This window comes from Aricia agestis, chromosome 7, assembly GCF_905147365.1.
Source record: "Aricia agestis chromosome 7, ilAriAges1.1, whole genome shotgun sequence".
NCBI lineage: Eukaryota > Metazoa > Arthropoda > Insecta > Lepidoptera > Lycaenidae > Aricia > Aricia agestis.
The window spans coordinates 12,337,287-12,365,185 of NC_056412.1; the positions used below are offsets into that span (position 1 = coordinate 12,337,287).

Here is a 27,899-nt window from a genome sequence, read left to right on the forward strand (position 1 = left end):
TTTATTGCAGTTTATCCTTTTTATTGTCAATTTCAAGGGGTCGATTCAATAACTAGATCATTTTTGTTTTCATGAATGCTGTGGAGTGAACCATTGATTAAAGTTGCTATGGAGTGCAATATTGATTAAAGTTGCTATGGAGTGGACCACTGATCAAAGTTGCTGTGGAGTGAACCACTGATCAAAGTCGCTGTGGAGTGAACCACTGATCAAAGTCGCTGTGGAGTGAACCACTGATCAAAGTTAATAGAATGAACGATTCAGAAAACCCAAAGGTATGTGCACTGAAAATTTTAAACCCAATTTCAACAGTATCATTTTCTTATTAAGAACTGTGGAGTGAACCACTGATTAAAGTAATAAAGTTTCTATTAAAAGTTTTGTTTTAAATGAAATTTGGAATAAATGAAATTTGGAATAAATGAAATTTGGAAAAAATGAAATTTGCAATAAATGAAATTTGGATGAAATGAAATTTGGATTAAATAAAATTTGGATGAAATGAAATTTGGATAAAATGAAATTTGAATTAAACGAAATTTGAATTAAATGAAATTTGAATGAAACGAAATTTGAATTAAACGAAATTTGAATTAAACGAAATTTGAATTAAACGAAATTTGAATTAAACGAAATTTGAATAAAATGAAATTTGAATAAAATGAAATTTGAATAAAATGAAATTTGAATAAAATGAAATTTGAATTAAATGAAATTTGAATTAAATGAAATTTGAATTAAATGAAATTTGAACTAAATGAAATTTGAATTAAATGAAATTTGAATTAAATGAAATTTGAATTGCATGAAATTTGGATTGTATGAAATTTGAATAAAATGAAATTTGAATAAAATGAAATTTGAATAAAATGAAATTTGAATAAAATGAAATTTGAATAAAATGAAATTTGAATAAAATGAAATTTGAATAAAATGAAATTTGAATAAAATGAAATTTGAATAAAATGAAATTTGAATAAAATGAAATTTGAATAAAATGAAATTTGAATAAAATGAAATTTGAATTAAAATAATATAAATTTGGATTTAGATGGGTTAAACAAAATTTAGTGAATTAGATTAAATGAAATTTATTGAATTATTAATGAAATTTATTGAATTATTAAATGAAATTTATTGAATTATTAAATGGAATTTATTGAATTGTTAAATGGAATTTATGGAATTGTTAAATGGAATTTATGGAATTGTTAAATGGAATTTATTGAATTGTTAAATGGAATTTATTGAATTGTTAAATGGAATTTATTGAATTGTTAAATGGAATTTATTGAATTGTTAAATGGAAATTATTGAATTGTTAAATGGAAATTATTGAATTTGATTAAGTGAAATTTATTGAATTTGATTAAGTAAAATTTAGTGAATTCAATTAAGTGAAATTGAGTGAAATGGATTGAATTGAGATTTTAGACTGGAGTTGACTGAAATGGAAAAAAGTGTCTATACATTCTGCCTTTCTAGAGGCGTACAAAACTTTCGAAGCGGTGATAGTTTTTGAAATTCGACACGTGTTTCTTAACATTCTTGGCTACTGGACCATGTTAAGGTTCTTAAATTCGTTTTAAATAGATGTCAAGTCTTTACTGGGGCTTAAATAATTTGAATTTATTTCCTGAAAGAATGGTTCGTGCATTTGCTCCTACTAAAAATTAGTATTCAGAATGTTTTTGTTAGAAATTAAGAAACGCTGCAGTGAATATCCAATATTAATCCTGAAAGTTCAACATTCACCATGTCAATATTCGTGTCGCATCGTCACTCCTTGACTAGACTAGATAATAATGCATCTAGGTACATAGGTATAAATAAAAATTACTATGTTAAAGCACTTACTATGTTAAACATACAAAGCAATGGGCGTGACAGTTTCTCCATGTATCACAAAATGTAAAGATTGTAGAATATAGGTGTTAGGTACTATTATTGGGCTCGCTTCGCTCGCCCCTATTATAATTGCCAAAGTTATGTCAACTGCAAATAACACTTCTTTGTGATTGATAGCGTTAGGAGTGAGTGAATCTAATATATTATTATTAATTATTATGTGAAACTTTCTCGTGTCGGTGTTTGCTCGCAAGCTCCTCCAGAGCGCCTCAACCGATTTTAATGAAATTTTGTATGTACATTCGTTGGACCTGAGAATAGGTTTTTATCTGCTTTTTAAATATTGATACTAGAAATAATTTATACGGCAAAACGTTCGCCGGGTCAGCTAGTAGTTATATAAAGTAAAAGCTGAAAGAGACTAAGAAACTTCTTTGAGGTAAGCTAAACTCATTAAGCTATAACGATTAAGAATTATAATGTAACTCTACTGGAACATTTTTGTGTTTTAGATATTTATTATTTTTACATATTGTAATTTGTAGACAATTGGATGAACAATTTTTAAGCGAACTTTTTGCTTTACCTCGTAAACGGTAGTGTCATTGAAAGCAATCAGTTTTGCGATCTACAAAATCAAACGTTTTTTTGTCATATCCAGAAAAAAGGCTACCACAAGATTCCTATCATCGATAGATCAAAGCACTGTAATGTTGTATTTCTGTTCTTATAAAACAAACTGTTCGCTTCTATTCGGTGGTATATAAAAATCGTATACCTAATCAATAATTTTAAGATACCTATTTTAAAAAAAATAAAAAAACTTCAAATTGTTACGATTACGAATAATACGGTAACAAAGAGATGAGACAATTCTATCTACTGTTACTGATGTAAACAATTACTAAGTGAAGATTCGATCCGTTTAATTATATTTCCTTAAATCTACTTCGGACTATAAGTACATATTGAGAAGTTTAAAGGGGTTGGCTTATATTTCTGGTCCACACTTTTAGTATTTTACTTTTAAAATTGTCAAATTCTACTGCATTAGTATTTTACTTTTAAAATTGTCAAATTCTACTGCATTTATCTTTGATTAAATATAGATTTTTTATAACAGTCTGTCGTATAGTATTTTGGTTATTATTCGTTGAAATAGAATTAGCAAAGCTGCTATCGAAGTAGAATTTAATATGATTTGTCAATGGGATGTTTTTCTTTTAATTCGTCAAGTTAAAGTTCCACGTGGTCGCTAGATTGAGTATTTGGTAGACAACAATCGATGATCCCAAATGTAAAACTAGACGCATTTATATTTTAAATTTTTAATGAATATGTAGAAAATAGTTAAGGTCAACTTGGGGAAGACCGGCAATCAGCATACTTTATTTGAATTGTATTAAACGTTCATTCGACACTCGGACGCTTTTCAAAATTTGGTTATGGCAAAATTTTGCCTACACATCAGGACGATATCTATTTTTAACCGACTTCCTTCATGTTAAATGGTTAATATTCTACTAATGTTACGAAATAAAAACGATAGCGATAGGTATCACAATTCTAAAGGTAAAAAATACTTTTAAGTTTAAGGTCAAAACTCCTTTACTTAATTATTATTATTATTGTTGGTATTGTAGTTTTCTATTCTCCTTTGTAAGAGTTTGTTCCAAAGTTGCGGGCTTGTAGCCAAACAACTATTATTATTATTATTTCTGACAAGTTACTTATTTAAACTACTTAGTATTACTAAACTGGCCTAAAGTATTTAAGGGTCATGTGAGATTTAGATTAAAGACGAAGCAAAAACATAGAAATGACTCAACATTATAGTTTTATGCCTGATCTGGAGCTCGTGGAATCTAGATTTAAAACTATATGTTTAGAAATATAACCAAGTTAATCCCGAATTATTCGAGAACCGATAGAAAATTAGGCATGTATCACACTATCTCTGGTTTAGATGATTAGAAGAAAGTCATTTAAAATGATAATTAAATTACTCATTAATAATTCCGGTAATTTCTTGGTATTATTTAAAAATGTATCAATGCAGTCTGTGTTTTTATGATTATTAATAGTTAAGTTATATTTTTGCAGTGAATCTTAGTATTTGCCCTTGAACCTTTGCCTTTTGATTACCATAAGTTTATGTTGAACAAGATTTTATTTTAGAAAGAAGCATAGTTTATAAAATGCTGTACTATAACAATTGTTTCGAAAAATGTGATAAAGGCATTACATAAATAAGTATGCTCTTTACTGCAGAAAAGCTTAACATGAAGATGTCATGGTTTAAACAAATTTGTTAATTTTGGGTAGTCTTGTAAGTTAATAAAGTGTATAAAATATATTCCCATCTCCACATAAAATAAATTTTAAATTACTTGATATTTCAAAATGTAATTCAGTATATACTTTCCTGGGAATATGATGATTACTATTTGAAGTTCTATATAGATAATTTATTATACAGTTAGTTTTTTTCTGGGAATATCAGATGATCACAGATCTATACAGATGCAAATGATAAATAAAATTAGAATCGGCTGAAGTGAAGTTCCATACTAGTAGCTTTAAAAGTAAAATTGGAAGGCCAATAATTGTTAAAACTTCCAGAGGTTTATATCACCAGCGATATTTGATAAAGTACCTAAGATAGGTAATTTTATTTTGTTTTGTTTCTTGTGTGAGATGTTATTAAGTATTTAAGCTTATTTTTAATATTGCCGTTTGTTTCTATTAAGTTTTTTGTGATATATAATTTTATTTTCTTGACACTCGAGTTATGTAATTTCTATTAAATGAATCGCAAAGATAATTATTCTAATGCGCTTTTGTGTAGTTCACAAATTCAGCATAAGTAACTAAAATTTTAGATAGTTGTACTTCTATAATACTGTAATTACCACATTTGTGTTTTTATTGTTTCAACAATGTTGGTTGATATAATTGCAAAGCAATTATTGTACAAAAATCTTATAAGTTATATTAGTTTTATTAATGTTTGTATATTGTAATATTAATTATTATATTATATTTTATCATTCTACACGGTTTGTAACAAAACAAATGAATTGTTTTTCTAAATGTAAAATTTAATTTGATATAAATAACAATAGGTTAGTTTATAGTGAAAATGTATAGATAACTAAAAATATGTTATATGTATTGCACCATTGATGATTGTTTTAAGAGTGCATCGGGACGCTGCACGTTGTCGGATGGCCGAATGTTATGATTTACGTAATTCAGTACTTAGTTTATTGTTTTTAGAATACTAAATTATTGTAACTTAACTATTTTAGACTAAATTAGATGGTAGTTTTAATATTTAAATCTGGCCACACTGACAACGTGCAATCCCAAGGCTACGTTCGCTTCACTTGGAGTGGGGGTTGACGGGTAAAAATTGTGTATAAATACCCCAAGAGCGCAGTATGATGCGAATTTTGACGGAAGAACAATTGTAAGAGGAATCTCTGCCCGAAAGTGTACCACTGTATAATATTGTAGAATAAATGTATTTGAAAGTCATCATGCAGTTTCTTATCACAAGTTTGTATTACGGGCTTTCATTTTGCTCAATTAGAGGCATTTGCGGCTACTTTTAACAAGGCAACCCAACATTAATCCATTCTATACGTTCTAAAGATTATTTTAAAATAATATATTTGATCGAAAAAAACGATTCATGCAGAATTTTACGGTCGGATCTTAGGATATTAACAATTATTATTACCTATAGCTAGTAAACCCGCCAAGAAACTTTCAACTTTTTTTATAACCCTTTTTCGCCTTACCTCAATCTGTATGGCGAAGCCTGATGATTTAATGGTAAATAGCTTTTTGCCGATCGCCGGTATCGGATCATTTAGAGGTAGACATCTAATTAATCCGCGGAGGTAAGACGGAGGGGGAGGTGGGGGGGGGCATGTACCTCGTTAGGAGGGCCGTCTGAAAGTGACACCGGCGGCGCTAATTATGTACCCGTGAGGACATCTCGTAATCCACGGATATCATCTTGTATTATTTTAACTCGTTCGCTTAAGGATACTAAGGTCGGAGGTTTGAGAATACATATAAGAATTGGGATAGATATCTTTCTTATCTAAAATTGTAAGATTAAATTAATTAATAATTGATTTCTTCTAGACTTATATGTTTTGAGAGGTTTTGAGTAATGACTTAAGATGCATAAGATTGCGCAGCGTGCATTAAAATTTAAAACATTATCAACAGTGCCGTAAATAGCCTTTTTTGCGCCCTGTGCGAGCTTATAAACTTGTGGCGGTACCCACAATTCGCCTAACATTCCTGCATCGCGCTATCGAAGTTTCGGAGAACGGCAAGATATATACAACGTCTGAAATGACGTCAGTGGGCTTCGGCCTGACCGAGCATGCTATCTCGCTCGGTCGGAAGATCTTCCTTTTCGGCCGCCACCAACAACGTTAAATTGGTGACCACCGACAAGAACACGCATCCTTCTGGACATCAATCATCATCAGCACTCCCCGCCCCTCCGCACCACGTCAGCAGACATCAAGCATAACCGGGTCGCCTCGACCATAAGCCGCGTTGGAGGTCCGCGCCGGTCGAACCCGTGTCTGGCTTGAACGGGGCAGCCATAGGCTACAACGACCGGTCAACAAGCAGAGCACGGGGTCCCTCTCCTGGTCATTGCACGCGTAGCTTCGGCCCACACCTGACAACACAAGCGCATCGAAGAATACCACATGTCTTCGGGGGCGAGTGATGTGGCGGTACCCACAATTCGCCTAACATTCCTGCATCGCGCTATCGAAGTTTCGGAGAACGGCAAGATATATACAACGTCTGAAATGACGTCAGTGGGCTTCGGCCTGACCGAGCATGCTATCTCGCTCGGTCGGAAGATCTTCCTTTTCGGCCGCCACTAACAACGTTAAAAACTTATAACTGCACCCTTGTTTTTCAACTGGCTTCCAAAAAGGAGGTTATATGTTTGCCTGTAGATTTTTTTTACTACATTGAAAAACATCTCTGGGGCGCAGCGGGAAGTATTTATCGGGAGCAATTCGAAACAATAAGATTCTGCCCGGTCTTGCCATTCTTGCGCCCCCCCAGAGTCTACGCCCTGTGCCTGGGCACCAGTGGCATCGCCCTATTTACGGCATTGATTATAAATTAAAAAATGTCTCTCGGTGGAATTTGCAGCTGCGAGTCCACCTTGCGGACTATGCTACTGACCGCTGAGGATGACAAATTTTTTCTATTACTTCTCTCTACTATCTTTTCTTTACTTTTCTCTCTACTATCTTTACTTTACTGATCTCCGGAGCTTACTAAAATAAACACTTATATTACTAATCCTAACAACCTTGTGTAAAATTAACAATTATTATTAACTACACGCTTATGTGTAAGTTAGTCATGACACCTTCAGTACAATATTTGCGTTGCGACCACACACATGTGACTCGCAGTGGTGTCATCGTGCAATAAGTAGGAAAGTTATGAAAAATAAGGAAAAATCGAGTCCGAACGCTAAGGAAAAAGAGAGATTTGAGCCGCTGGTCGCTGTGCCTGAGGATGAAAGGTCTGAGAGCTTCATTAAATGTACTCAATAAATACCGTGTAAGCGGTTATAACCGCTTCCAATATAAACGCTTTTACCTTGTGAAATTTCTGTTTACAAGTAAATCCATTATAATAACAGCTGAAGTATCTATCGTAACATCTATAAGCTTGAGCCGATGAACCGATTTTGGTGAAATTTAGTATGTTATCTTCTTTGAGGGTTAAACATTGTATTTCACGAGTAATGTATTACTTAAACATAATTTCAACGTCGCAGTCGTTTCCAATGTAAACATGTAAAAGTTAATTAACTAAAACGTTGTTCAGATGCAGTCTTTCGTGTATTTAAATGAATATGAACATTCAAGACATTAAGTTTTACTCCGCTCACATCCTTTTTATTCAAGGGTCAATTTCGTACAAGCGTGCTAGCTCTGTTAACCTGTTCATTTCTGTAATATAAAAAGTATAGTGAGTGTGGCAAAGCGAACCTACCCGGCAAGTGCGCCATATTATAGCTTAATAGATATAATATAACGCACTTATCGCACATCAGCATTCAGCAGAATGGAATAACTATAATTAGTTATTCCATTCTGCTGATTGAAGTAAACTCTTTAATTGCCAACTAAAACATCTATGAAAGATACCATACATATTTTCGTAAGTGGGGTTATGGAGTATAATACAATAGACAGTATATTTTTTTTTATTATTATGTTATCAGAGAACACCCGCCGCACTCGCTGCCCCGACTGAGTGTTGTGCTGCCGGCCAGCTCCAGCTCCAGTGCCGAAAGAGTATATGTACAGCCGCAGAGGAAAGTGCTCTCTCATGGCGAGTAAGTTGACACCCATTCTAATATTATAAATTTTGTCTGTCTATTACCTTTCCAAGCGTACACTTTGGCAAAGAGATTTTTTAATTCCCAGAAAGAATATACGGTTTTTCTTTTGAAAAAATTGTACGGTTATTTAGGACAACTAGTTTTGGGGTCACCTGATGAATCATAAAATTTACATGCTATAAAATATCTCAAGTTACTTGTAGGGTACCAAAAATGATTGTACATAAAAATAATAAAGATTAGCTTGTTTTTGTAGATATATAACCGAAAATGGTGTTTTAGTAAATGGCACTTAGCCATAACAATAGCTTAAAATGGCCTTGCAATTTAACGTCAGTATTGCGAGTATTAACGTTTATTTTAATTTAGAATTCGACCTTACCAATGTAACTTAGACAAAGTATCATACCTAATAACATAGGCTAAACATTAGTAAAACAAAACCTTAGCTAACCAAAACGGTTATTATGGCCAACGATAACGCTAGCTCAGGTGACATACAATTTATTAAATTAATTAGTAACGAATACCGGCTGGATTAGATTAATTTGTTAATGAATAATATCTCATTACAGTGAATCTATGACGGTGGTGTTGTCAGCGTTTTACGCTAAATTGCTCATAGTGTTGGGCCTCGCTCTACCAGTTACCAGCACCATACAAAATGAACTCTACACTAATATTACTTCGGACGTGAGTATTATTGTTATTTCGTATTGTGTGAATAAATAATGTAGTGCTAAACTATGAAAGTGTCCGCCACTTTATTAGATACTTTTAAGGTTTTTTAAGCGACTTCATGTGTAGCAAAAAAGACTGTTCTTCTAAACTTATTGTTTATTATGTTTATGACTGTTCTTCTAAACAGTCATAAACATAATAAACAATAAGTTTCAAAATCAAAACATTTCATGATAATTAATATTATCACAATATGCTTTAAGATTGTGAGAGTGATTGAGAACAGAGAGAGATTCAATTATTTAAGATTTTGGCTAATATTCTACGGCTTTTGGTTCCGTAGACGCTGTGCTACGTAAGTACTACGCAGGTGCTACGAGAAAAAGAAATTTAAAAATGCTTTCTAAAACTACACAAAAGCGATAGTTTTTATTAGATGATTTGCTTGTTTGAATTTATAATATTGGTAGTTACATATTTTTGTGTATTATTTTCTTGTAAGATGTAACTAAAATTATTATTTTACAGGTATTTACACTGTATCTGTACATAGTGAGCATGATTTTTCTGGCGTACACGTTTTTCCACTTACGAATAGCAAAACGTGATGCAGACGGTAAGTAAATCATGACGTTATTCATTAATGATTTTAAAGTATATTTCTACCAAATCCAAGCAAAAACATGTGAACAAATATTAAAAACACAACCGTTATTGTCATTTCATTACGTTGGTACCTACTTTTAATCATAAAATGTTTTCACAGAAAATATTAAAAGGACGCGCTACGGAAGCTTCTACTTGCACATGGGCGTCGCGGGTTTCGGTGTGGGGACCATCATATATTCCTGCCTGCAGTTCAGCGAATACTTCGACCTCTCCGGAGACTGCCAATTGATCATCGTCGTACTTAAACCGACGTTCCGAATACTGTTTCTGGTTGCACAAACTATTTTCATCTTCTCCTACACCGATGTAAGACGTAACTCGTTAATGTGTTTAGCTAGATACACTCGCAAAGATATAACTGCACAGTTCGGTAGCAGTAAACATATAATGTGACTACTATTATAATTTCCATTTACTCCGTTCCTGATTATTTTAAACGAAATTTTAATACTTGAAAGATGACCAAATTAGTGAACTAGTGTTACTTCTTTCGGGTAAATCTCGACATTTAAATTGGAAGCATTTTAGCATCGCATTACATACGTCATACAGGATGTTAATATTACATTTGAATTAAAAATAATTTAAACTGAACTAACTTTTGACTGGATTATATCCTAATTTTTGTGCTTGTCAGACGCAAACCTTAGACTATATCTGCTCTGTGACCGAACTGTGCAGTGTTATCGTTACGCGTGTAGCCGAGCTTATATTATGCATTGTGCATGTGCTGAATTCATTATCACATCGACGCGTCTTTAATGCATATTCAAAGTCATTACGAATTCTTATCACAAATTTTGTAAATCAGTATTTATCATTATGTGATGACTGATGAGAATTAGCGATTTTATTTAGCATATTCAATCACTCTGGAGATTTATCCATACTAATAATATAAACTTTAAAGTGCACTTATCTGTTGACTTTTTTAAACTAAACTGTTACTTTGAGTTCTGGGAAAGGCCATAGGATAAAGCTGTGCGTCCACCGGGTCGGAATCGGAGCATACGGTGCGGACGGAGCGTCGTCATTTATATTTTGCCAGGCGCAGAAATGATCTTCCAATGCACGCAGTACGAGTACCATAGAAATCAATACAAAGCAATGAATCTGCGTACGCTCCGATTCCGATCCGGTGGATGTGCACCTTTAAATAATAGCGCAATAATGTTGCCAGCAATATTCCCTAATTGTTCCACAGATCCTGGATCCAATGCGAGGAGTAGTGATAGACAGGTTCGGACTGATGCATCTCATCGCTACGAACGTGTGCGAGTGGCTTAACGTCGTGATCCAGGAGACGAGAGACGACATTATAGCCGTGGCCTACGACAGGCCTGCCTTGCTGAGATACACCAACATTACTGGACCGGCCAAAGTCATCTTCACAGATGCCCCGAGCAATACTTCTCTGAACGCTACAGATCTCTCAGGAGATAACTCAACGGGATTCCACGGGGATTTTTCAGCAACTATAGTACCGTGGACCTGTAATGTTTCAAACATGATCACCCCCCTAATTCGCTCCATGAACCCGTACCTGAGACCGTGCGGCGTCGAATACAGTCTGCTGTGCTCCATAATAATTGTTGTGATATGGAACGATATATGCACCGTGCCGGGAACGGTAAATGTTATTACTTAATTTCTTTATTACAGCCGGCCTTATTGTTGCCACTAACTAGCCTTGTAGCGATCATTAAATGAATGTTATATATTATACACATGTAAATCAATCCCAATGATATTAGGTGGTTGGATAGAAAATGCAGGCAAAATACAGCAATTAAGTAGGTATATGAAAGACAATCCAGACTTCTTCAGTATAATGTCTACTACTTGTTTTTAGGTTCAAAACGAACATGTTTATAGGCCCTATTTAATGATAATTTTGATTATGTTACAGAAGTCCAAGAGCCATCGGTCGAATAAACCGGAGGAAAGACAGTGCTGCGGCCAGACCAAGTCCAGTAATCATTTCTCAATAGACTGCGGTAGCGCCCACAAAGGCTTGTTTATGGGTATTGCCATGTTGGCGGGAACCATCGTCAGTCTAATGTTATTTAATGGCCTATTTCAAAACGATAAACACGTGGAAATTGCGCTGCTGCAGGTGAGATGCTTATTCATATTTTTTCATAAAGATATAGAGAGTAGGAAGGTTGTGCAACCTAAGTATTTGTATTCTTTTTTTAATAATACACCTTTAGTATTTATTTATTAGATATCTTCGACGCAAAGGGATGTTACTTATAATTTTTTTACATCATTATACGTCTTACGGATTAAGGTGACGCCGCGTTAAAGTAGAAAACAAGAAATGGAACTGCAAAAAATGAAAAGGGCGTAAGCTACAAAATAGTTTGTCGCGTAATTTAAAAACCATAAATATATTTCATAATATAAGCTATGAGCAAATTTAAGGGTATGCTTGAACCAATCTATGTACAAATTTGGAAGCTTAAATCACTCTCCTCAGTTGGCAAAATTAGAATCCCTTTTTTACAGAGGCCTTTTTGATTGATTATTCTGTGTTATAAAAGTTGACCAATCGTGTTATGCTATGGGTAATTCAAAGACAAAGACATGATGACTACAATGAACTTTAATTTCTTAGCTTTAGTCATTGCTGAGAAAAATCGATATCGCTACAGCCAAATTATCAAGGCGTCGCCTTAACTTGTTGCAACTTGCAAAGCATAAGTGTGTCCGTACATATTTCCCCGGAAGAAAGTAGCACACAGACAGCTGTTACTTACTATGAAGATTAAACAGATACTGAGTCCCAGAAAAAGACATACGACGTAGTCCACGGAACACAGAATATTATCCTGGTAATTTTCCGGAACATTATATTCTTTGCAAATTCTAGATTAACATTTGGGAGACGATATTGTTCATCATGATGACGCTGGGTTCGGCTGCATGTATCCAGCGTATGCGGGCGCTGACGGTGCGGCAGGCCTCGTGCGGGATGCCGATGGAACACGCGCTACTGCTCGTCACGCAGTGCGGCGTCTACCTGTACTACCTGTTTCAAATCATCGGCGCCTGCTTCCTCATACAAACACATCCGGAAGGGAGACGAATAACGAGGTATACCTAAGAGAAATATCACCTAAGTATATGTAAAGGCCCTAGTGGGTTTTGTGAATAGCTTCATTTTCAAAATGAAGCTACTCACAAAAAAATAGCTTGATAGCAATAAAAAAAATTATTGTTCTAGGTCCCGTACCTAATATAATTTTGTTTTGAGACTCTGTGTCAAACAAAAGATTAGAAAGACAGACAGAGATTAGATTAGCAGAATAGACAGAACTAAGGAGCAGAGTAGACAGAACTAAGAGATTAATATAGAGTCAAAGAATCAGACATATTACTTTATTAAACACTAGCCAGTAGCCACATAATTATGTTCCTATTTTGAAATTCATTATGTCAGATTCAGGTCCCAAAGGTCTTCATACAAAATAATTGACCATTGCTCTCCCTAACTTCTGCATACCCTTCTAGAATAATATCGCCTCTATGCGCCGTGGTACAAAGTTCGTGTCAGACGTTGCTGGTGTTCGACGCATGGACCCGGCGGCGCAGCCCCGGTGGCAGGGAGCGCCCGGGCCGGCAGCTAGTCACGTTCCTACTCGTGGGCAATTTCGCCCTCTGGCTGCTGAATAGGGTCAAAAATGCCCGGGCGGAGTTTCATCCTTCACAGGTTTGGTTCTGATACCCTTTATTTATATGTAGAAAAATAGGTGTTAGGTATACAAAAATAGGTACGTCTGGTCAAAGCATCATTGTTTTTTATTGCTATACTAGCTGTCCCGGCGACGTTGTTTTGCCATATAAATTATTTTCAATATCAATATAAAAAGTAGATAAAAACCTATTCAGGCCGAACGAAATGTACTATCAGAGAAGTTGATACCTAGGCAGATGGGTGATCAACGTAGTTTGGTCGCGTTACGTCAAACCCGGCCGACAGATCACAATTAACATTGAATTGACATGATTCGACCAATTGACGTTGGTCTGTCAACTGCATAGGATTCAATTTCCTCGATGGTACATACAAAATTTCATTAAAATCGGTTAAGCCGTTTTGAAGGAGTTCACACACAAACACGTAGATAATACGCATGCCTAAAAAGTAGGTTTGCGGTTGTGACTAGTGAGAAGTGACATTAATTGCCTATAGTCAGGGACCCCTAGAACATTTTTTTTTTATTACTATCAAGCTAATTTTTGTGAGTGGCTTCATTTTGATAAGACACCGTAGGGTTCCGTTTTAGGGTACCGTAGTCAACTAAGTTTTTTTGATTACAGAACCCTAAAACGGAACCCTAACCAGCAGATTTTTTGTGTATTGGTAGGTTAATAGTTATATAATTTAAGAGTAACATTGTCCTACAAAAAGAGCAATCCATATTTTAGGACCATCAAATCAAAGTATGAAATCCTTTCTATCTCTGTTAGCTACCACTTTCAAGATTTTTCGTAAATAAAAATGTTGTTTGTTTTATCAAAATGAAGCTACTCACCAAAAATTAGCTTGATAGTAATAAAACAAATGGTTTTATGGCTACTATATTTTAACCTATATTGTTAAAAATGGGTAAGTACTCTACATTTTTAATGTAACAGTACCTGGATGACCGAGCTTTGCTCGGTATAGCAAACACTCATTGACTTCGTGTTACTTAATAACGCCATCTGCTGGTCGTTAAAACAATTAGTTGCTCACAAAACAGTATTATTATTCGCCAATAGATATCAGGAAGAGTCATATTTTTCAGTTTATCGACTAAAATTATTAAATTTTGTGTGCATATTGAGTAGGTCTGAGAATCGGCCAACATCTATTTTTCATACCAAAAATTATTTATATGGAAAAACAACGTTTGCCGGGACAGCTAGTATTATTACAACATTTTAGTCAGGGTTCCCTAAAACAAAAAATGTTCTAGGGAACCCTGACTATTTATTAATTAGGCTCAAAAAACTTTAAAAAAATTGTTTTTGATTATTGTATTCAGATGGAGTTCTTTGGCGTTTGGGCCTGGACTCTGATAACGCATGTGTCGGTGCCGCTGCTGGTTTGCTACAGATTCCAAGCAACCGTCTGTTTCTATGAAATCTGGAAAAACTCATACAAAACAAGAAAAGATGTATATGAGTTACACGAAATTTAATTAAAAAATTATCACGTTGCATAAATTCTTTTGTTTTAATTATATTTCTGAACTACAGCATAGCTAGCACGGGGTTTCCCAGTCGATTCTTCGGAAGAAAGTAATGGCAGTTTCTTTCCCATGTCTACATATCTTTTTCCCGAGCATGGCACCACCCATCGACTTGAGTTTCAGTGGACAAAGACAAGAAACTCATTCCATAGCAACCATTATAGCAACGGCAATTATTTTTTTGACATTTAGTTTCTTGGTTCTTTTTTTTTATTATGGCACCTCGGCTATAAAACCATGGCCAGTGTCGAATAAATGGCGGCAAATTCAAAAAATCGACGTGTAGCAACCTTGTCTATAGCCGGAATTATAGTTTTGATCTACGAAATACGAATAATAAAAACTAAGGAACTTTATTATTCGTAGTTTGTAGATCAAAATTATAATTCCGGCTATAGACAGGGTTGCTATACATCGATTTTTTTAATTTGCCGCCATTTACTCGACACTGGCTATGGTTTTATAGCCAAGTGCCATAATAAAAATAAAAACAGAATCAAGAAACTAAATGTCAAAAGCGGATCGTCATGCTTGACTTATAGATTTTCAAAAGCGAAAGATATCGAGATACGAAAGAAACTTTTACTCCAATGTTTTTCCGGTAAAACTGACAAAATTTAGTTTCTTTCGTTTGTCTACGTGCTTATGCTAACTATGCAGATATCTACTTACTACGGAATTTGACCTTATAAATACATCCTTAGGGCGATTTCCCACGAGACACGACACGACACGATTTAAAACTGCACGACAGACGTCACACAGGCTGTCGTTTGAACGTTTTCACACGAGCGACGATTTCTGCGACGACACCGTATTCACTTATGGCTGGTTTACACGTATTAAGTAGATAAGTAGTCAACTAAATTTTAACTTAAATTTGAACTTGCTTGAGGCTTGATAAGCAATTATATACGTGTAAACCAGCCATTACTTCTTAAAAATATGTCATCTATTGTTGGGGTCCTAAGATAGCTGATAAGCTTATTATAAAACGTAGTCATATTATAATATTTATGTATAGTTTTATTTTTAATATGGTCATATTATATTAATTATTATAATATAATACATTATATTATTATAATACTAGGTATGATGTAAATGTAATATGGCGGCGTAATACTCGCCAGAAAACCACTATGCAGTTTGGCAGGCTGTTAGATTATGATTTATTATTTATTTAACGATTTTTCAATATAGAATTTATTTATATATTTGTTTGTCGTCTGTGTGAATAGTCGTCTAAAAATCGTGTGTCGTGCTGTGCAGTGTCGTTCCGTGTGAAAACGGTACATAGAAATGTATGGCGCCCGAAGTCGTCATCGCATTTTGTCGTGTCGTGTCGTGTCTCGTGTGAAAACGCTCTTAAAATGGTACGGTACCTGAAAATCGCTGTCAATATTTGTGGAAAAATGTGATGGCGTCTTTAACCTGAAGCTGTTTAGCAGAAAGCCATATTAAAAAAAAAACTACTTTTTATGTCAACTGTCACACACTTGTCATTTGTCAAACGTCGCAAGTAAACCAGAACAAAGCAGGCGAAATAACTAAAATTGCAGTTTTTTAGCAATTTCTCCTCAATAAACTTATATTTAAAAAATGGCTTCTGCCATGGATGTTGACGAAGAAGAAATCGAATTAGCATCATCTAGTAGCAGTAAAGGAGACAAGAAAAGATTTGAAGTTAAAAAGGTATCGAGAATGAAAAGTTTTGCTTCATCATTGTCTAACGCATTGGGTTCATAAAAATAAATAACTAATGCAATCAATTATTATTATTTTCAGTGGAATGCCGTTGCTCTATGGGCTTGGGGTAGGTAAAAGTTTTGAGAACTTCAGTCCTCATAACTTTCTTGTAAATTTTGCACTACAATAAAAAAACCTACTTGTATGAGTTATTTAATTATTAATGTTATATTTCAGACATTGTTGTGGACAACTGTGCTATTTGTCGCAATCATATCATGGACTTGTGCATAGAATGTCAAGCAAACCAAGCTTCAGCTACGAGTGAGGAATGCACAGTAGCATGGGGTGTTTGTAATGTTAGTGTTTTAGTTATTTTGTTTATTATATTCTTACATCCATCAATTATTACTAATCACTTACTTTTTCTTTCAGCATGCTTTCCATTTCCATTGTATATCACGTTGGCTAAAAACTCGTCAAGTTTGTCCCTTAGACAATAGAGAATGGGAGTTCCAGAAGTAAGTATTTTGATAACATTAAGAAACTACCTTTTGACCAGTGATTGTCCATAAGACTTATTCAAAATAGAAAATTTATGACTAAATTAGCTTCTGAGAAAGAATACTTGATGCAAATGTATATTTAAAACTTTATTTTTCAGGTATGGACATTAAGTCTCTCAATATCTTGGTAAAACGAGGATCAAGATAATATTATAATGAGTACAGTAATGTCACAGCATACTTTTTCATTAAATATTTACCATCTAAGTTTTTATTAATTTGATTACTTTATAAAAATTAATCTTAATTTTGTGAAAATAATGAAAAAAATTTGTAAAACCAATTCATGAGTAATTATTAGTTGTCCCTCATATACATGGGCGTACATAAGGAGGGGGGGGGCACAGAGGTCGTCAAATATATTATGCGCCCATGCTCATATACAGTGTGTCACAAAAATAAGTGAAAATACTTCAGGGTGTGTACATATTTCTTGTAGAGAGTTCACTGTGAAAGTAGCAAAGTCTAAAGACGTACTTTTTTTTCACTTTTGTAATGAGTAAGGGCCCGAGCGTCACGAGTTTCCCCATACAAAAGTAAAAAAAATTGTTGGTCTTTCAGCGCTGCTACTTTCACAGTGAACTCTCTACAAGGAACACGTACACGCCCTAAAGTATTATCACTTATTTTTGTTACACTCTGTATATATTTTTTTTATCTAGAAAAGAAAGGACTTTATCGTAGAATAATCATACCGAAAGGAAGGTATACAATACAAATAATTAGTTTGTCCCTCATATCATATAGGACATCAATAACCAAATAGGTAACACCATGCGAGTCTTACCTGAACTCTAAATGGACTATTTTATAAAGTATTTCTAAATTCTATTTAAAAAATGAAAAGAAAATGTGCTATTTAAATAATATTACCTAGAGGCTGGGGCAGGTTATAGAAAGGGGATGTTACAGCAATCAATTTATGTTAGGGTTACTGAAACTTAGGGCGCTGTGGTTGTTGCAACTATGTAAAATGGGTTTTTTAAAACACGTTTTTAATAAAGGAAATGTCATTATTTAAGTATAAAATAACTAAGTACCGTTTTAAAATTGAGAAAATTTGCTATACGCAAAGGTATATCAGTACACAATTTGAAAAATTCTGCTCGATAGAAAAAAATCTCAAAGATGACCATTATAACGCTATTTTTCATAATTAAATCATTTTATGGCTAAATTACACACTTTCTAGAAAAAACAAAAATGTAGTAAGTATATGTGTCGTAAGATAAAATTCAAATAAGGACTAAAACACTCATGAACATTCACTATGGGGGGTATTACATTATCATATATATTGGATCATTTCTATGATCATATATAGGATCCAATATATATGATCATTTGATCATATCTGCGTATTACATTATCATATTTCATTGATCCTATTCACAGATTACTAGTATATGATCCTATTTTACGTCATATGTGGTTTCAATAGCCAATGGAGAGTGCTAACGCTGACTGGTATTGACGTCAGGGTTACTAGATCTCAGAGAATTCGATTTGTCAAAAGACATCGTCATTTTTAATATGGCTTGTTTTTTGTTATTTCAGCAAGATTATCGAAGTATATAATTAGAAAAATAATTACATTACATTATTTGAAACATATTAACGAACAAGAAATTAAAAACTCTTTTTTATATTAAATAACTGGCAACACCTATTTCTATGACCGTATTGGATCCAATCTCTCAGCAAATGTCAAAAATCTATGATCAAGGAAGAAATGAATCATATGTCTATATTACATTATCCAATATCATTGACTCAATGATCTCGGATCCAATATATATGATAATCTAATATCCCCCATAAGGATAGAAATTGATGCGAATAAAGTAGTGGATATATTTAAAAAAAAAGACGGGTTGCACTCCGGGAGTGCCGGCAGAAGTGAAAACTTGATTTAACGTTGTGCATTATTTTTTTAACCCATTTTTTATGAAAATCAATTTTTAAAAAATCGTTTTTTTTAATTTATCGAAACCCTTACAATCGATTAAATTTTAACCCGTTTTTTATGAAAATCGATTTTTAAAATATCGATTTTTATAATTAATCGAAACCCTTACAATCGATTAAATTTTTAACCCATTTTTTGTGAGAATCGATTTTTTTATTAATCGAAACCCTTACAATCGATTAAAAAATATCGTCAATCGAAAAAAAACAATCGAGCCTACTAGTAAATGAATGCTCAAAAGGGGGGGGTGGATGGAAAACTCGAAAGAAGAAATTTTGACTTAGGAACTTTGTTTGGACTAATTTGAAGATAAACATACTAGCTAGTCGGTAATCAGAACGCTGCGCGCTGCCATGCCGATTCGGATTCGAATCGGAGCGTACGGAGCGTCGTCATTTACGAAATGCCGATGGGGTGCGTCCACTGCATTCGGATTCCGCATCGGCAATTTAGTTATTAATGTAAATATGAAATGTGTGCGTTAACGCTTCTGAGTTAAGGTTGGATTTGCTATGTTCAGTTTTGATACTTTGTTTCGATGCGCTTTGACTCTGTACTAAATATATAAATAGACCCATAGACGCGGCTGCGGATGATGTCATCGGCATAAATTCCGGTCTCAGGCGCAGAAATGCCGATCCAGTGCACGCAGTACCATACAAATCAATACAAAGCAACAAATCCGTACGCTCCGATTCCGATCCAGTGCACGCGCAGCTTTAAAAGAATATCCTTTTGATGCGAGACGTCCGTTGCGTACGATGCCGACCTGTGGTCGCTTACCTTTATGCGGTACGTTCACAAGTCAGTTGTGACTTGTGAACGTACCGCATAAAGGTAAGCGTCCACAGGTCGGCATCGTACGCAACGGACGTCTCGCATCAAGCGTGATAAACTGTCGACGGCTGCCGTCGACTGCCGCCGACGCGGGCCAACGACACGTGCCGTTCGTCTGTAAGCGCTCTAAAACCCAAAGACTAAGACCCAATTTCACCAACCTCTGTTTGTTAAATCCTAACAGGCATTACTTAACGGACCTTGGAAAATTAAACAGACTGTTAACATACTTATGTCCCACAGTAAAAATGTAACAGCGGATTAGTAAATGCAATGTTAAGTAAACAACGAGTGAACAACTATCAATTCGTTCATTCTTATTATAAGGCGACGAAATTGCAGTACAAGATTAATACGACATGTTTGCTGCAATGTGTCACTTTCTTCCATAGTAGTATAATAGTAGATAATGCGAATTAAAATATCACTGATCGCATACATTTGTTACGTTATAATAGTTCTTAATTTACCTGGTTAATTATTATTATCTGTCAAAGCTGAAAACATGAATCACAATACAAACTTTTATTTACATATTTCGGTTTGGTAATTTTGATACACGTTAGTATATTTGCAATGTCAAGGAAAATCCGAAGGCTGAATTTTTGGCAAAGTGAAAATAAATAATTATTCATAACTATGAAAATAATTAATAATAAGGACGTAGCAGAAACATGGTAGAAAGACTCAAAAGTCAAAACAGATTCTTTTATTGATATTGCATATTATTGTCTTTGAAAGTTGTTATTTTGACTCATATAACAGCCTGTTAAATATTTAATGGACCTCCATAGCAGGAATTAAATTTAATGCCGTGTTAGGTGATTTAACATGACATTAGGGCATGGTGGAACGCTCGATAACTCTAACAGGCCATTAACTGATTTAACAAGCCATTATTTATTTAACATTGCTTGATGAAACTGGGTCTAAGACCCAATTTCACCAACGACTGTTAATGTTAATGCTCGAATTAGTATCACGTTACCTCTTTCGTTTTTCAAATGAATGAAAGAGAAGGTATGACATTTTAACAAGCTGTTAACACTAACAGACGTTTGTGAAATTGGGCCTTAACTTTATGATGGTTTGGCAAAGATGGATGGAAGTAAAAGGGTAAGATGGAAAAATATTTAAAGCATAAAATGCTGTATGAAAAGAGTGGAGGCATTTATTTCTGATTTTGATTTAAATGAAAATATTTCATAATGGCTAACCTGATAACAAGATGCAATGTTTTAACTAATTTGATTTTACATACACTATCTTTGCATCATATTTAAGCTAGTGTTCTAGCATTTTTACAAATAGGCGATATATTTACATTATTAACAATGTATCTATACATTACAATAATCATACCTACATATTGTGCAACAAATGATGCGCATTATTTTATGATTCAAAGAAACCTTTAAAAGTTCTTTGAGGTTTTGCCCTAGCAAAAAATATGAAATTGAGATCATTTCGATTATAGTAAGTAAATCATACTAAGAGCCAGTCCACACGGCGTGTTGCGTCAGCGTTGCGTCGACGCAACGCTACCATTTGACGCACAGCCGGCCACACGGGTGCGGCGCTGCGACATCACAGCGTTATTACGAAGCAGTCTTAACTCGTCTTCGTCTCGGGGGCTGCTATCCGTCATGTGTGCGATGTGAGATTCGATTCACAAGTGCTTGTTGTAGTTAAGACATATCGACTAATGAAAACGGTTCCCCGAATGCGGGTCCTGTGGCATGCGCTTCAGAAATCTCCCGCACCCCGCATGCGGACCCTATCAACCAGTGAAATTGCGCCATAACTCATAAGTCATAAGGTATACAATAGATCACAAAAAATCTTATAAGACTGTCTTATATTGAGTTGCCTCAATGACCATAATAATCCACGACTTTGAAACATGACACAGCCCTTTCCAAATAAAACTTTGGGATTTAAACAGTATCTTAGGTATTTTTGTGAATTTTTGGTAAGCTTGTATGTATAGTGAATACAGACTGGGGATGTTTTTGTTAGTAAGGGAGATTTTTCATTAAGATTGTGACTTACAAACTCTTAACAAACCAAAATACTACACTGGTTTGATCCACATGGAGTAAATTATTTTTTTGCTTTGACTTTATTCTCATAGCAAACTATGAAGCTTGAGTCAATTCACCTACATGATAATGTTTTTTGTTAAACAACATGCGCATCATTTATTTCACAAGTACAAAAATTAATTATAAGATGCAGAGTGATCTGTACACATTCACAGAACGTATTTTGCGACAATTATTATTATAGTAATAGGCCGGAATTACATTTTATCATCCTAGTCAATAGTCATCATAGTATTAAGCAGAATTCGTGGACTAAATGGTTTGGACAAATCATACAAATAACCCTAGATTGCTTCTTAAAAAGAAATACATAATAAGTATAGCTGAAAAATATATTTTAGCATTACCTATTTATGGGTAAACATTAAATTATAAAAAATACTTATAAACAATTTTAAAACGACTGAATTTATGTTCAAATAATGTACGTACTACATGGTACTACGTATTATAATCATACAACCACACAAAAAAACTAGTTATTCTAAAAATATATTTTTTCAATTCAATATTTTTAATATAAAATAAAGTGGTACTGGGTTAAAGGATTTGGCAATTGACGATAAAATAAGGTTTTTGTTTAACACTCAGACCAAATAAAATACTTATATAAAGACTTACATATTTTGAATTTCAATTTTGAATATTATAGTCAGTTAGGTGTGAACTAAATGCAGATGTAGTATGAAACAGTACTGTAAGCCACACAGTTCCCGAGTCGTTTGGTCCGAGTAATCCAAAGTGAGCCTTTGTTTCATCGCTGTCACCTATGTGTGGGTCAAAAATTAAGCAAAGAAAATTCATTTACTATTTACAAGATTTCGATCAGTAAAAACAAAGGCTGCAAACTATCTAGGTTTTTTATTTGATCTGAGATGTAACACTGTAATATCTAATTATTTTTATACAGTGTGTAAAATCTTTAGTTGAATGTAACTTTAGGTATTCTTTCCTATTGAATATTTTTATATATAAAAATATTCAATAGGAAAGAATACCTAAAGTTACATTTAACCAAAGATTTTACTTCACACAGTAGCCAGTATGTTTAACAAAATCATCACAAATAATTGTTTTATCATTGCCATAAAACACAGAAGTAACCCTAATCAAATATATGTACCTACATTAATGTCTGCTTAAGGCTGCCTTCACATTAAGAGGGTGACTAACCCAAAAATCAAACATCGTCCTTCTCTCTTCACACTCACGCCCGTCTTTCATATGCCAGATGAAAAAGCGACGCGGATTCGTCGCCAAATTAGTTTTTTCTCAATAACTCGATAAATATACATTTTAAAAATCGGCTAGGTCGGTTTCTTTATGATAGAATTTTATACAATGTGTTAAAATATTAACTTAGTTCAATGCACGGTTATGGCAATAAATGAAAAATTCGTCTGTCGAGAAAATTTTAAGATATCGTGTTTTTGCTAAGATCGGATTCTTGGAAATATAATGTAGTATCTAAGTTTAGAAAATGAAATAATTCGGATCTTATTTTCAAGTATAAAAATGAATTATAAAATCGAAAATTTTGGGTTAGTCGCCCCTTAAGTCGAGGGTAGTGCGGCAGCCACGCGACTTCTATACTAAAACGAGCCGCGCGGCAGCCTAAGCATACAAGCTTAAGTTTTAATTTAAAAATGATATAATTATTACTATATAATATGTGGTGCAATAAAAATAACAAGAAATAAAAGCATTTTTTTCGAACATGTCTTCTGAGCTGTAGCAAAAGGGTTTGTCTCAATTGGGTAATACTATGTAATTCCAGCAGAAATCCTAAAATACATTTAATTTAATATAATACTTTGCATTTTACAAAATTTTGGCTAAACCATTATTAACATTTCACATTCTATGCCTCTACATATTATGTCTGAACTCTGAACTAAAGTAACTGATCATAAGATAATATAATGTTAATATGCCAAGATATTATTAACAGTAGTTTGAAATAAGTTAACATTTTATGCTAAAAATAATGTTTTGATACATGTTGAGTACACTAAATAAAGCTTTAAACTTTAAAGACTTGTAATTGTCTTGTGATACATAATATTGTAACACTTTCATGTCAAGATCATATTACATTCCAATCGATTTGCATAATTTTGTGCTAGTAAAACAAAATATTATGAAAAGTCATAAATATGAATGGAATAAATTCATTTAATTAAATATGTAACCTATCACACAATACTTAACCTGAACCTCACGTCACAATAATAAATACCAGATAGTATAATAATCCTAGTCAGTTACAATAATATTAAACTAATAATTGAATAATAACGGTGGAAACATAACCGTAAGGTGGTTGCGGCTGTCAGTCTGCTGACATGGCAGTGGGTAAATCTATAGTTCGGCTTTCGTTGCCGAAAATTAATCGTAAGCGTTTCATTGGAGGCAGGGGACGGATAGGACTATGTTTGCGGTGACGCTCCTTCGACCTGCGTCTCTTTTTGAGACGTCGTGCCGTTTCTGGGTCTACTCCCTCAAGTCGGAGCACCTCATATTCCTGCACTTCAGATACGCCACCACAATCCATTACTTCCTCGACTACTGGACTTCTTTTAACTCTCAAAGTTAGCTTCAAGCCTCTTCTAGGAGGTGTACATGGACACTCACTACTTTTATTTGAATTGTCAACTAACCAAGGAGGTGCAGTGTCAGATTCTTTCTTAACTTCCTCAGTCCTACTTGAAATATCACCCTTATGTTGCTTATTATTTATTTTATTACTACTATCATTACATTCACTTGGGTTTACATTTTCTCTAAAGTCACTTATTTCACTTTTCAAACATTCAACTTCACTCACACACTTAACATTCTCTATTGAATTTTGCTCATTTCTTTCAATCTTTGAAGTATTTGTCTTTGTGCCATCTGAATCGGTTGACATTTTTTCACATTTTGTCAGAGATTCTTTAGTATCACATTTCTCTGCATCATTGGATGAAAGCATGTCTGAACTGGAGCTTTCAGGAGTCGGATTCATTTCCTGGTCATCTTTTGATAATAATTTATTACCATCAACTTCACACACTTCTGGTTCTATTTTTATGGAACTACTATTATTTTTACTTACTTTTGTTTCAGAGTTTGACTTTACACTATTTTTACTTTTAGTACTAGAAGACTGTACGCCATCATTCAGTTTTTTATGGCTTCTCAAAACTATGCCAGAATGTGAATCTCGACTGCTTCGTGAGCTGGTGATGCTACAACAGCGTGAGGAAGGTGTTTTTGTCTGTGTTACAGTAGTACTTGTTGTATTGCCATTAACTACTTTATTACTATCAGTCCGTCTTCGTAATCTCTCACTCCTACTTGAAGCTGATGACTCCCTACTTCCCTGACTCTCTTTAACTGGCCCATCTATAACGTCGGCTATACAACCCTGAGCTATCAGTAGTTCAGCATCATATCGCGTGAGCCCCTTTTGCTTCATTTCCTTCATACTAAGCGGTGACACTATATTAGTTGACACCTGTCTGTTTGATATTCGAGTTTTCTCTGAATTCTTACCATTCACCTGTTTCTGAGTTTGCTTAGCTTTAGTCCTATTGATTCTATTGTCAGTTTCTCTAAATCTATATCTGGAAACTTCCTCATTATTAGATGAGCTCTGTACAGAGAATGCACCTTTACCTCTTCTTTCACAAGTTTCACATTCACAATAACAATTGCCATTACCAAAAAAATCTTCACCATAAAAACAAGTAATTTCCTCACCGACTTCAATGTCTCGCAGTACACGGACAAAAGCTTTGCCCCGGTCAGTAGCTTCAAATGTGCATGTCGGTCTGCAGTCATGGTTAATGTAAGCCGCTGGACCCAGCCATAATTGTGCACAATTTTTTCTGCAGCTATACATCACTGAAAAGTCATTTTTACCTGGATGCAGCAGTTGTTTCTCCTCTTCTTCGGTCATTTCTGCTATACATCCAACTAGGAAGTCAATTCTCTCATGTTTAAAAAACTTTTTTGTTGTGGAAATTTTAGCCCCCACTCTTCCTTCCAAGGAGTACCTGTAGCATGGTTCAATAACAAATCCAGCTTTCTTGTCAAACACCCGAAGGTATCTATAAATCTGAAAGGGAATAATAACAAAATAAATATGGATTGTGTGTTTAATTTAAACATTGATGGCAACTTTGTTACTTACATGATCCCTCAGTTTGTTTTGTTGATGTTTATTTTTACTAAAGTGTCTAGGCATCCATTCTCCACCTGCTAACTTGGTGTAAGCTTTATTGTAGTCTTGTGTTTGAATAAACTCCTTGATAATATTTTTTAATTCTTCTTTGTTTGTTTTGAGAGGCCTGTATCGAATGTTCATTTTGTGTGTTGTAATGTCGAGATACGGATCCACTATCAGGGCGGTCGCCAAGTCGTCGTATTCTGACAGCTCACGAGGAGTCATACCCATGGGCTGCATTTTGTGGAGTGCTTGCCTCCCTGGATAAGTATTTGATCCAACAACCATTCTGGACGCCTAAACAAAGGGAAAATCGGGATAGTATCAGCACAGAACAATTATATCTTAAATCTTTAAAAACTGACGACGTCGTAAAGATTGCTTTAATAATTATATATCACAATTTTTTGATAAGGAGGATCCGGTCCAAAACAATTATTTACATTTATTTTACATCACTGAATTATAAAAGGACAAACATGGCGGACGAAAACGAATATCGAAAAAACGACACGTCAAATTTAAACGCAAAATAAAGCAAATTAGAATCAGACGAAGGATAAGAAACACTAGTAATAAATATATAAACTTATAAACATTGCAAACAACTTACTTTAAATCATTGAATGTCCATAAAAATCATCTTTATTCAATGTAACAAGCCATTAACGCCTATCGCTCACAAGACTGACGCTCACAAAAGGTTATTTATTTTCAAAACATATAATAAAACAAATAATTACTGTCGACACATAAAACCCAATTTTAGATTCATTGTATTATGTTAGAAAATAAACAATAATATAATTCTGAAAAATTCAAAGAAACGCTGAAAAACAACCATGTTTTCGTGCACTTCATTTCATATATCGTCAAACATTTACGAGGAAGGTAGAAACCTTGGGTTTGATTATTATTTCTAAACGAAATAGGGCCAAAAACTAAAAACTATACTAATAATAGCAAATGGATATTTATTATCATTTTGGAATATTTGTTAATCGCTTAATATTTTAAAATTAAATAAATATTTTTATAAAAGTATATTTAAAAACTTTCTTCGTAAATGTGTAATAAATAATATTGAATTTTTTTTTGTTATCAGTTAACCTAGCTAGGAAGTAAAATCCTAGCTTTCTATGTTATTCAACTTGACAAAATTTTTTAGGATCCTAGCTAGGACTTCTTAACTAGGATAATAAGTGGAGTAAGCGCTGATGAAAGATCGTAAAGATATACGTATCCCTAAGTAGTCTGACGCTCGGCCCGCTCGAGAGTAGAAATAGCTCCGGTAGGTGTAGTGTTCTGTGAATAGCAGTCTGGGCATCTCTGGGCTCCCGGCTCCACTAGTAATGGTGCCCCCTCAAGCGTGACGCCCCCCTAGCGGCTAGAGGGGCGTCACCTAGCCTAGCTATGGTAAGTCAGTAGTGGGCCTGCAGAAGGTTCATTGACCGATTCTAGCAGGGCCCGATCTAGGGGGGGGGGGCAAACCGGGCAATTGCCCGAGGCGGCAACAATGAGTGGCGGCAAGTTGAGAGCGGCGCGGTGTCGCGTCGGTGGCCTTCGTACGCGAGTCTAACTCGCACTTGGCCGGTTTTTGGGGCGGCCCATTATTTTGCCCGGAGCGGCGAAATAGCTGGATCGGGTGCTGGATTCTAGTTGATATACCG

The 27,899-nt window shown here is 34.4% G+C and overlaps 3 protein-coding genes and 1 long non-coding RNA gene across 4 annotated transcripts; 2 read left to right on the top strand and 2 right to left on the bottom strand.

Annotated features, from left to right (window-relative positions):
- Positions 1–1,403: 1,403 nt before the first annotated feature.
- Positions 1,404–22,285, bottom strand: LOC121728617. Its single transcript, XR_006035848.1, has 3 exons — positions 22,273–22,285; positions 17,582–17,584; positions 1,404–1,497 (listed from the first exon to the last, which is right to left on the bottom strand). It is a non-coding gene; the product is annotated as an uncharacterized LOC121728617 (long non-coding RNA).
- Positions 7,295–14,827, top strand: LOC121728615 (proton channel OtopLc-like). Its single transcript, XM_042116794.1, has 10 exons — positions 7,295–7,432; positions 8,141–8,254; positions 8,836–8,953; positions 9,470–9,557; positions 9,708–9,916; positions 10,815–11,240; positions 11,520–11,726; positions 12,486–12,709; positions 13,127–13,325; positions 14,647–14,827. Exons 1-10 carry the CDS (start codon positions 7,350–7,352, stop codon positions 14,800–14,802), a joined length of 1,824 nt encoding a protein of 607 aa, XP_041972728.1. The 5' UTR covers positions 7,295–7,349; the 3' UTR covers positions 14,803–14,827.
- On the top strand, positions 16,361–17,236 carry LOC121728616 (RING-box protein 1A). The gene is made up of 5 exons (XM_042116795.1): positions 16,361–16,548; positions 16,642–16,669; positions 16,780–16,901; positions 16,978–17,063; positions 17,207–17,236. The coding sequence occupies exons 1-5, from the start codon at positions 16,456–16,458 to the stop codon at positions 17,217–17,219; spliced, it is 342 nt and encodes a 113-aa protein (XP_041972729.1). The 5' UTR covers positions 16,361–16,455; the 3' UTR covers positions 17,220–17,236.
- Positions 22,286–23,799: 1,514 nt separating the features above from the next.
- LOC121728613 (histone-lysine N-methyltransferase Suv4-20) lies at positions 23,800–27,079 on the bottom strand. Its single transcript, XM_042116793.1, has 3 exons — positions 26,844–27,079; positions 26,197–26,526; positions 23,800–26,121 (listed from the first exon to the last, which is right to left on the bottom strand). The coding sequence occupies exons 2-3, from the start codon at positions 26,515–26,517 to the stop codon at positions 24,352–24,354; spliced, it is 2,091 nt and encodes a 696-aa protein (XP_041972727.1). The 5' UTR covers positions 26,518–26,526; positions 26,844–27,079; the 3' UTR covers positions 23,800–24,351.
- Between the last annotated feature and the right edge of the window lie 820 nt (positions 27,080–27,899).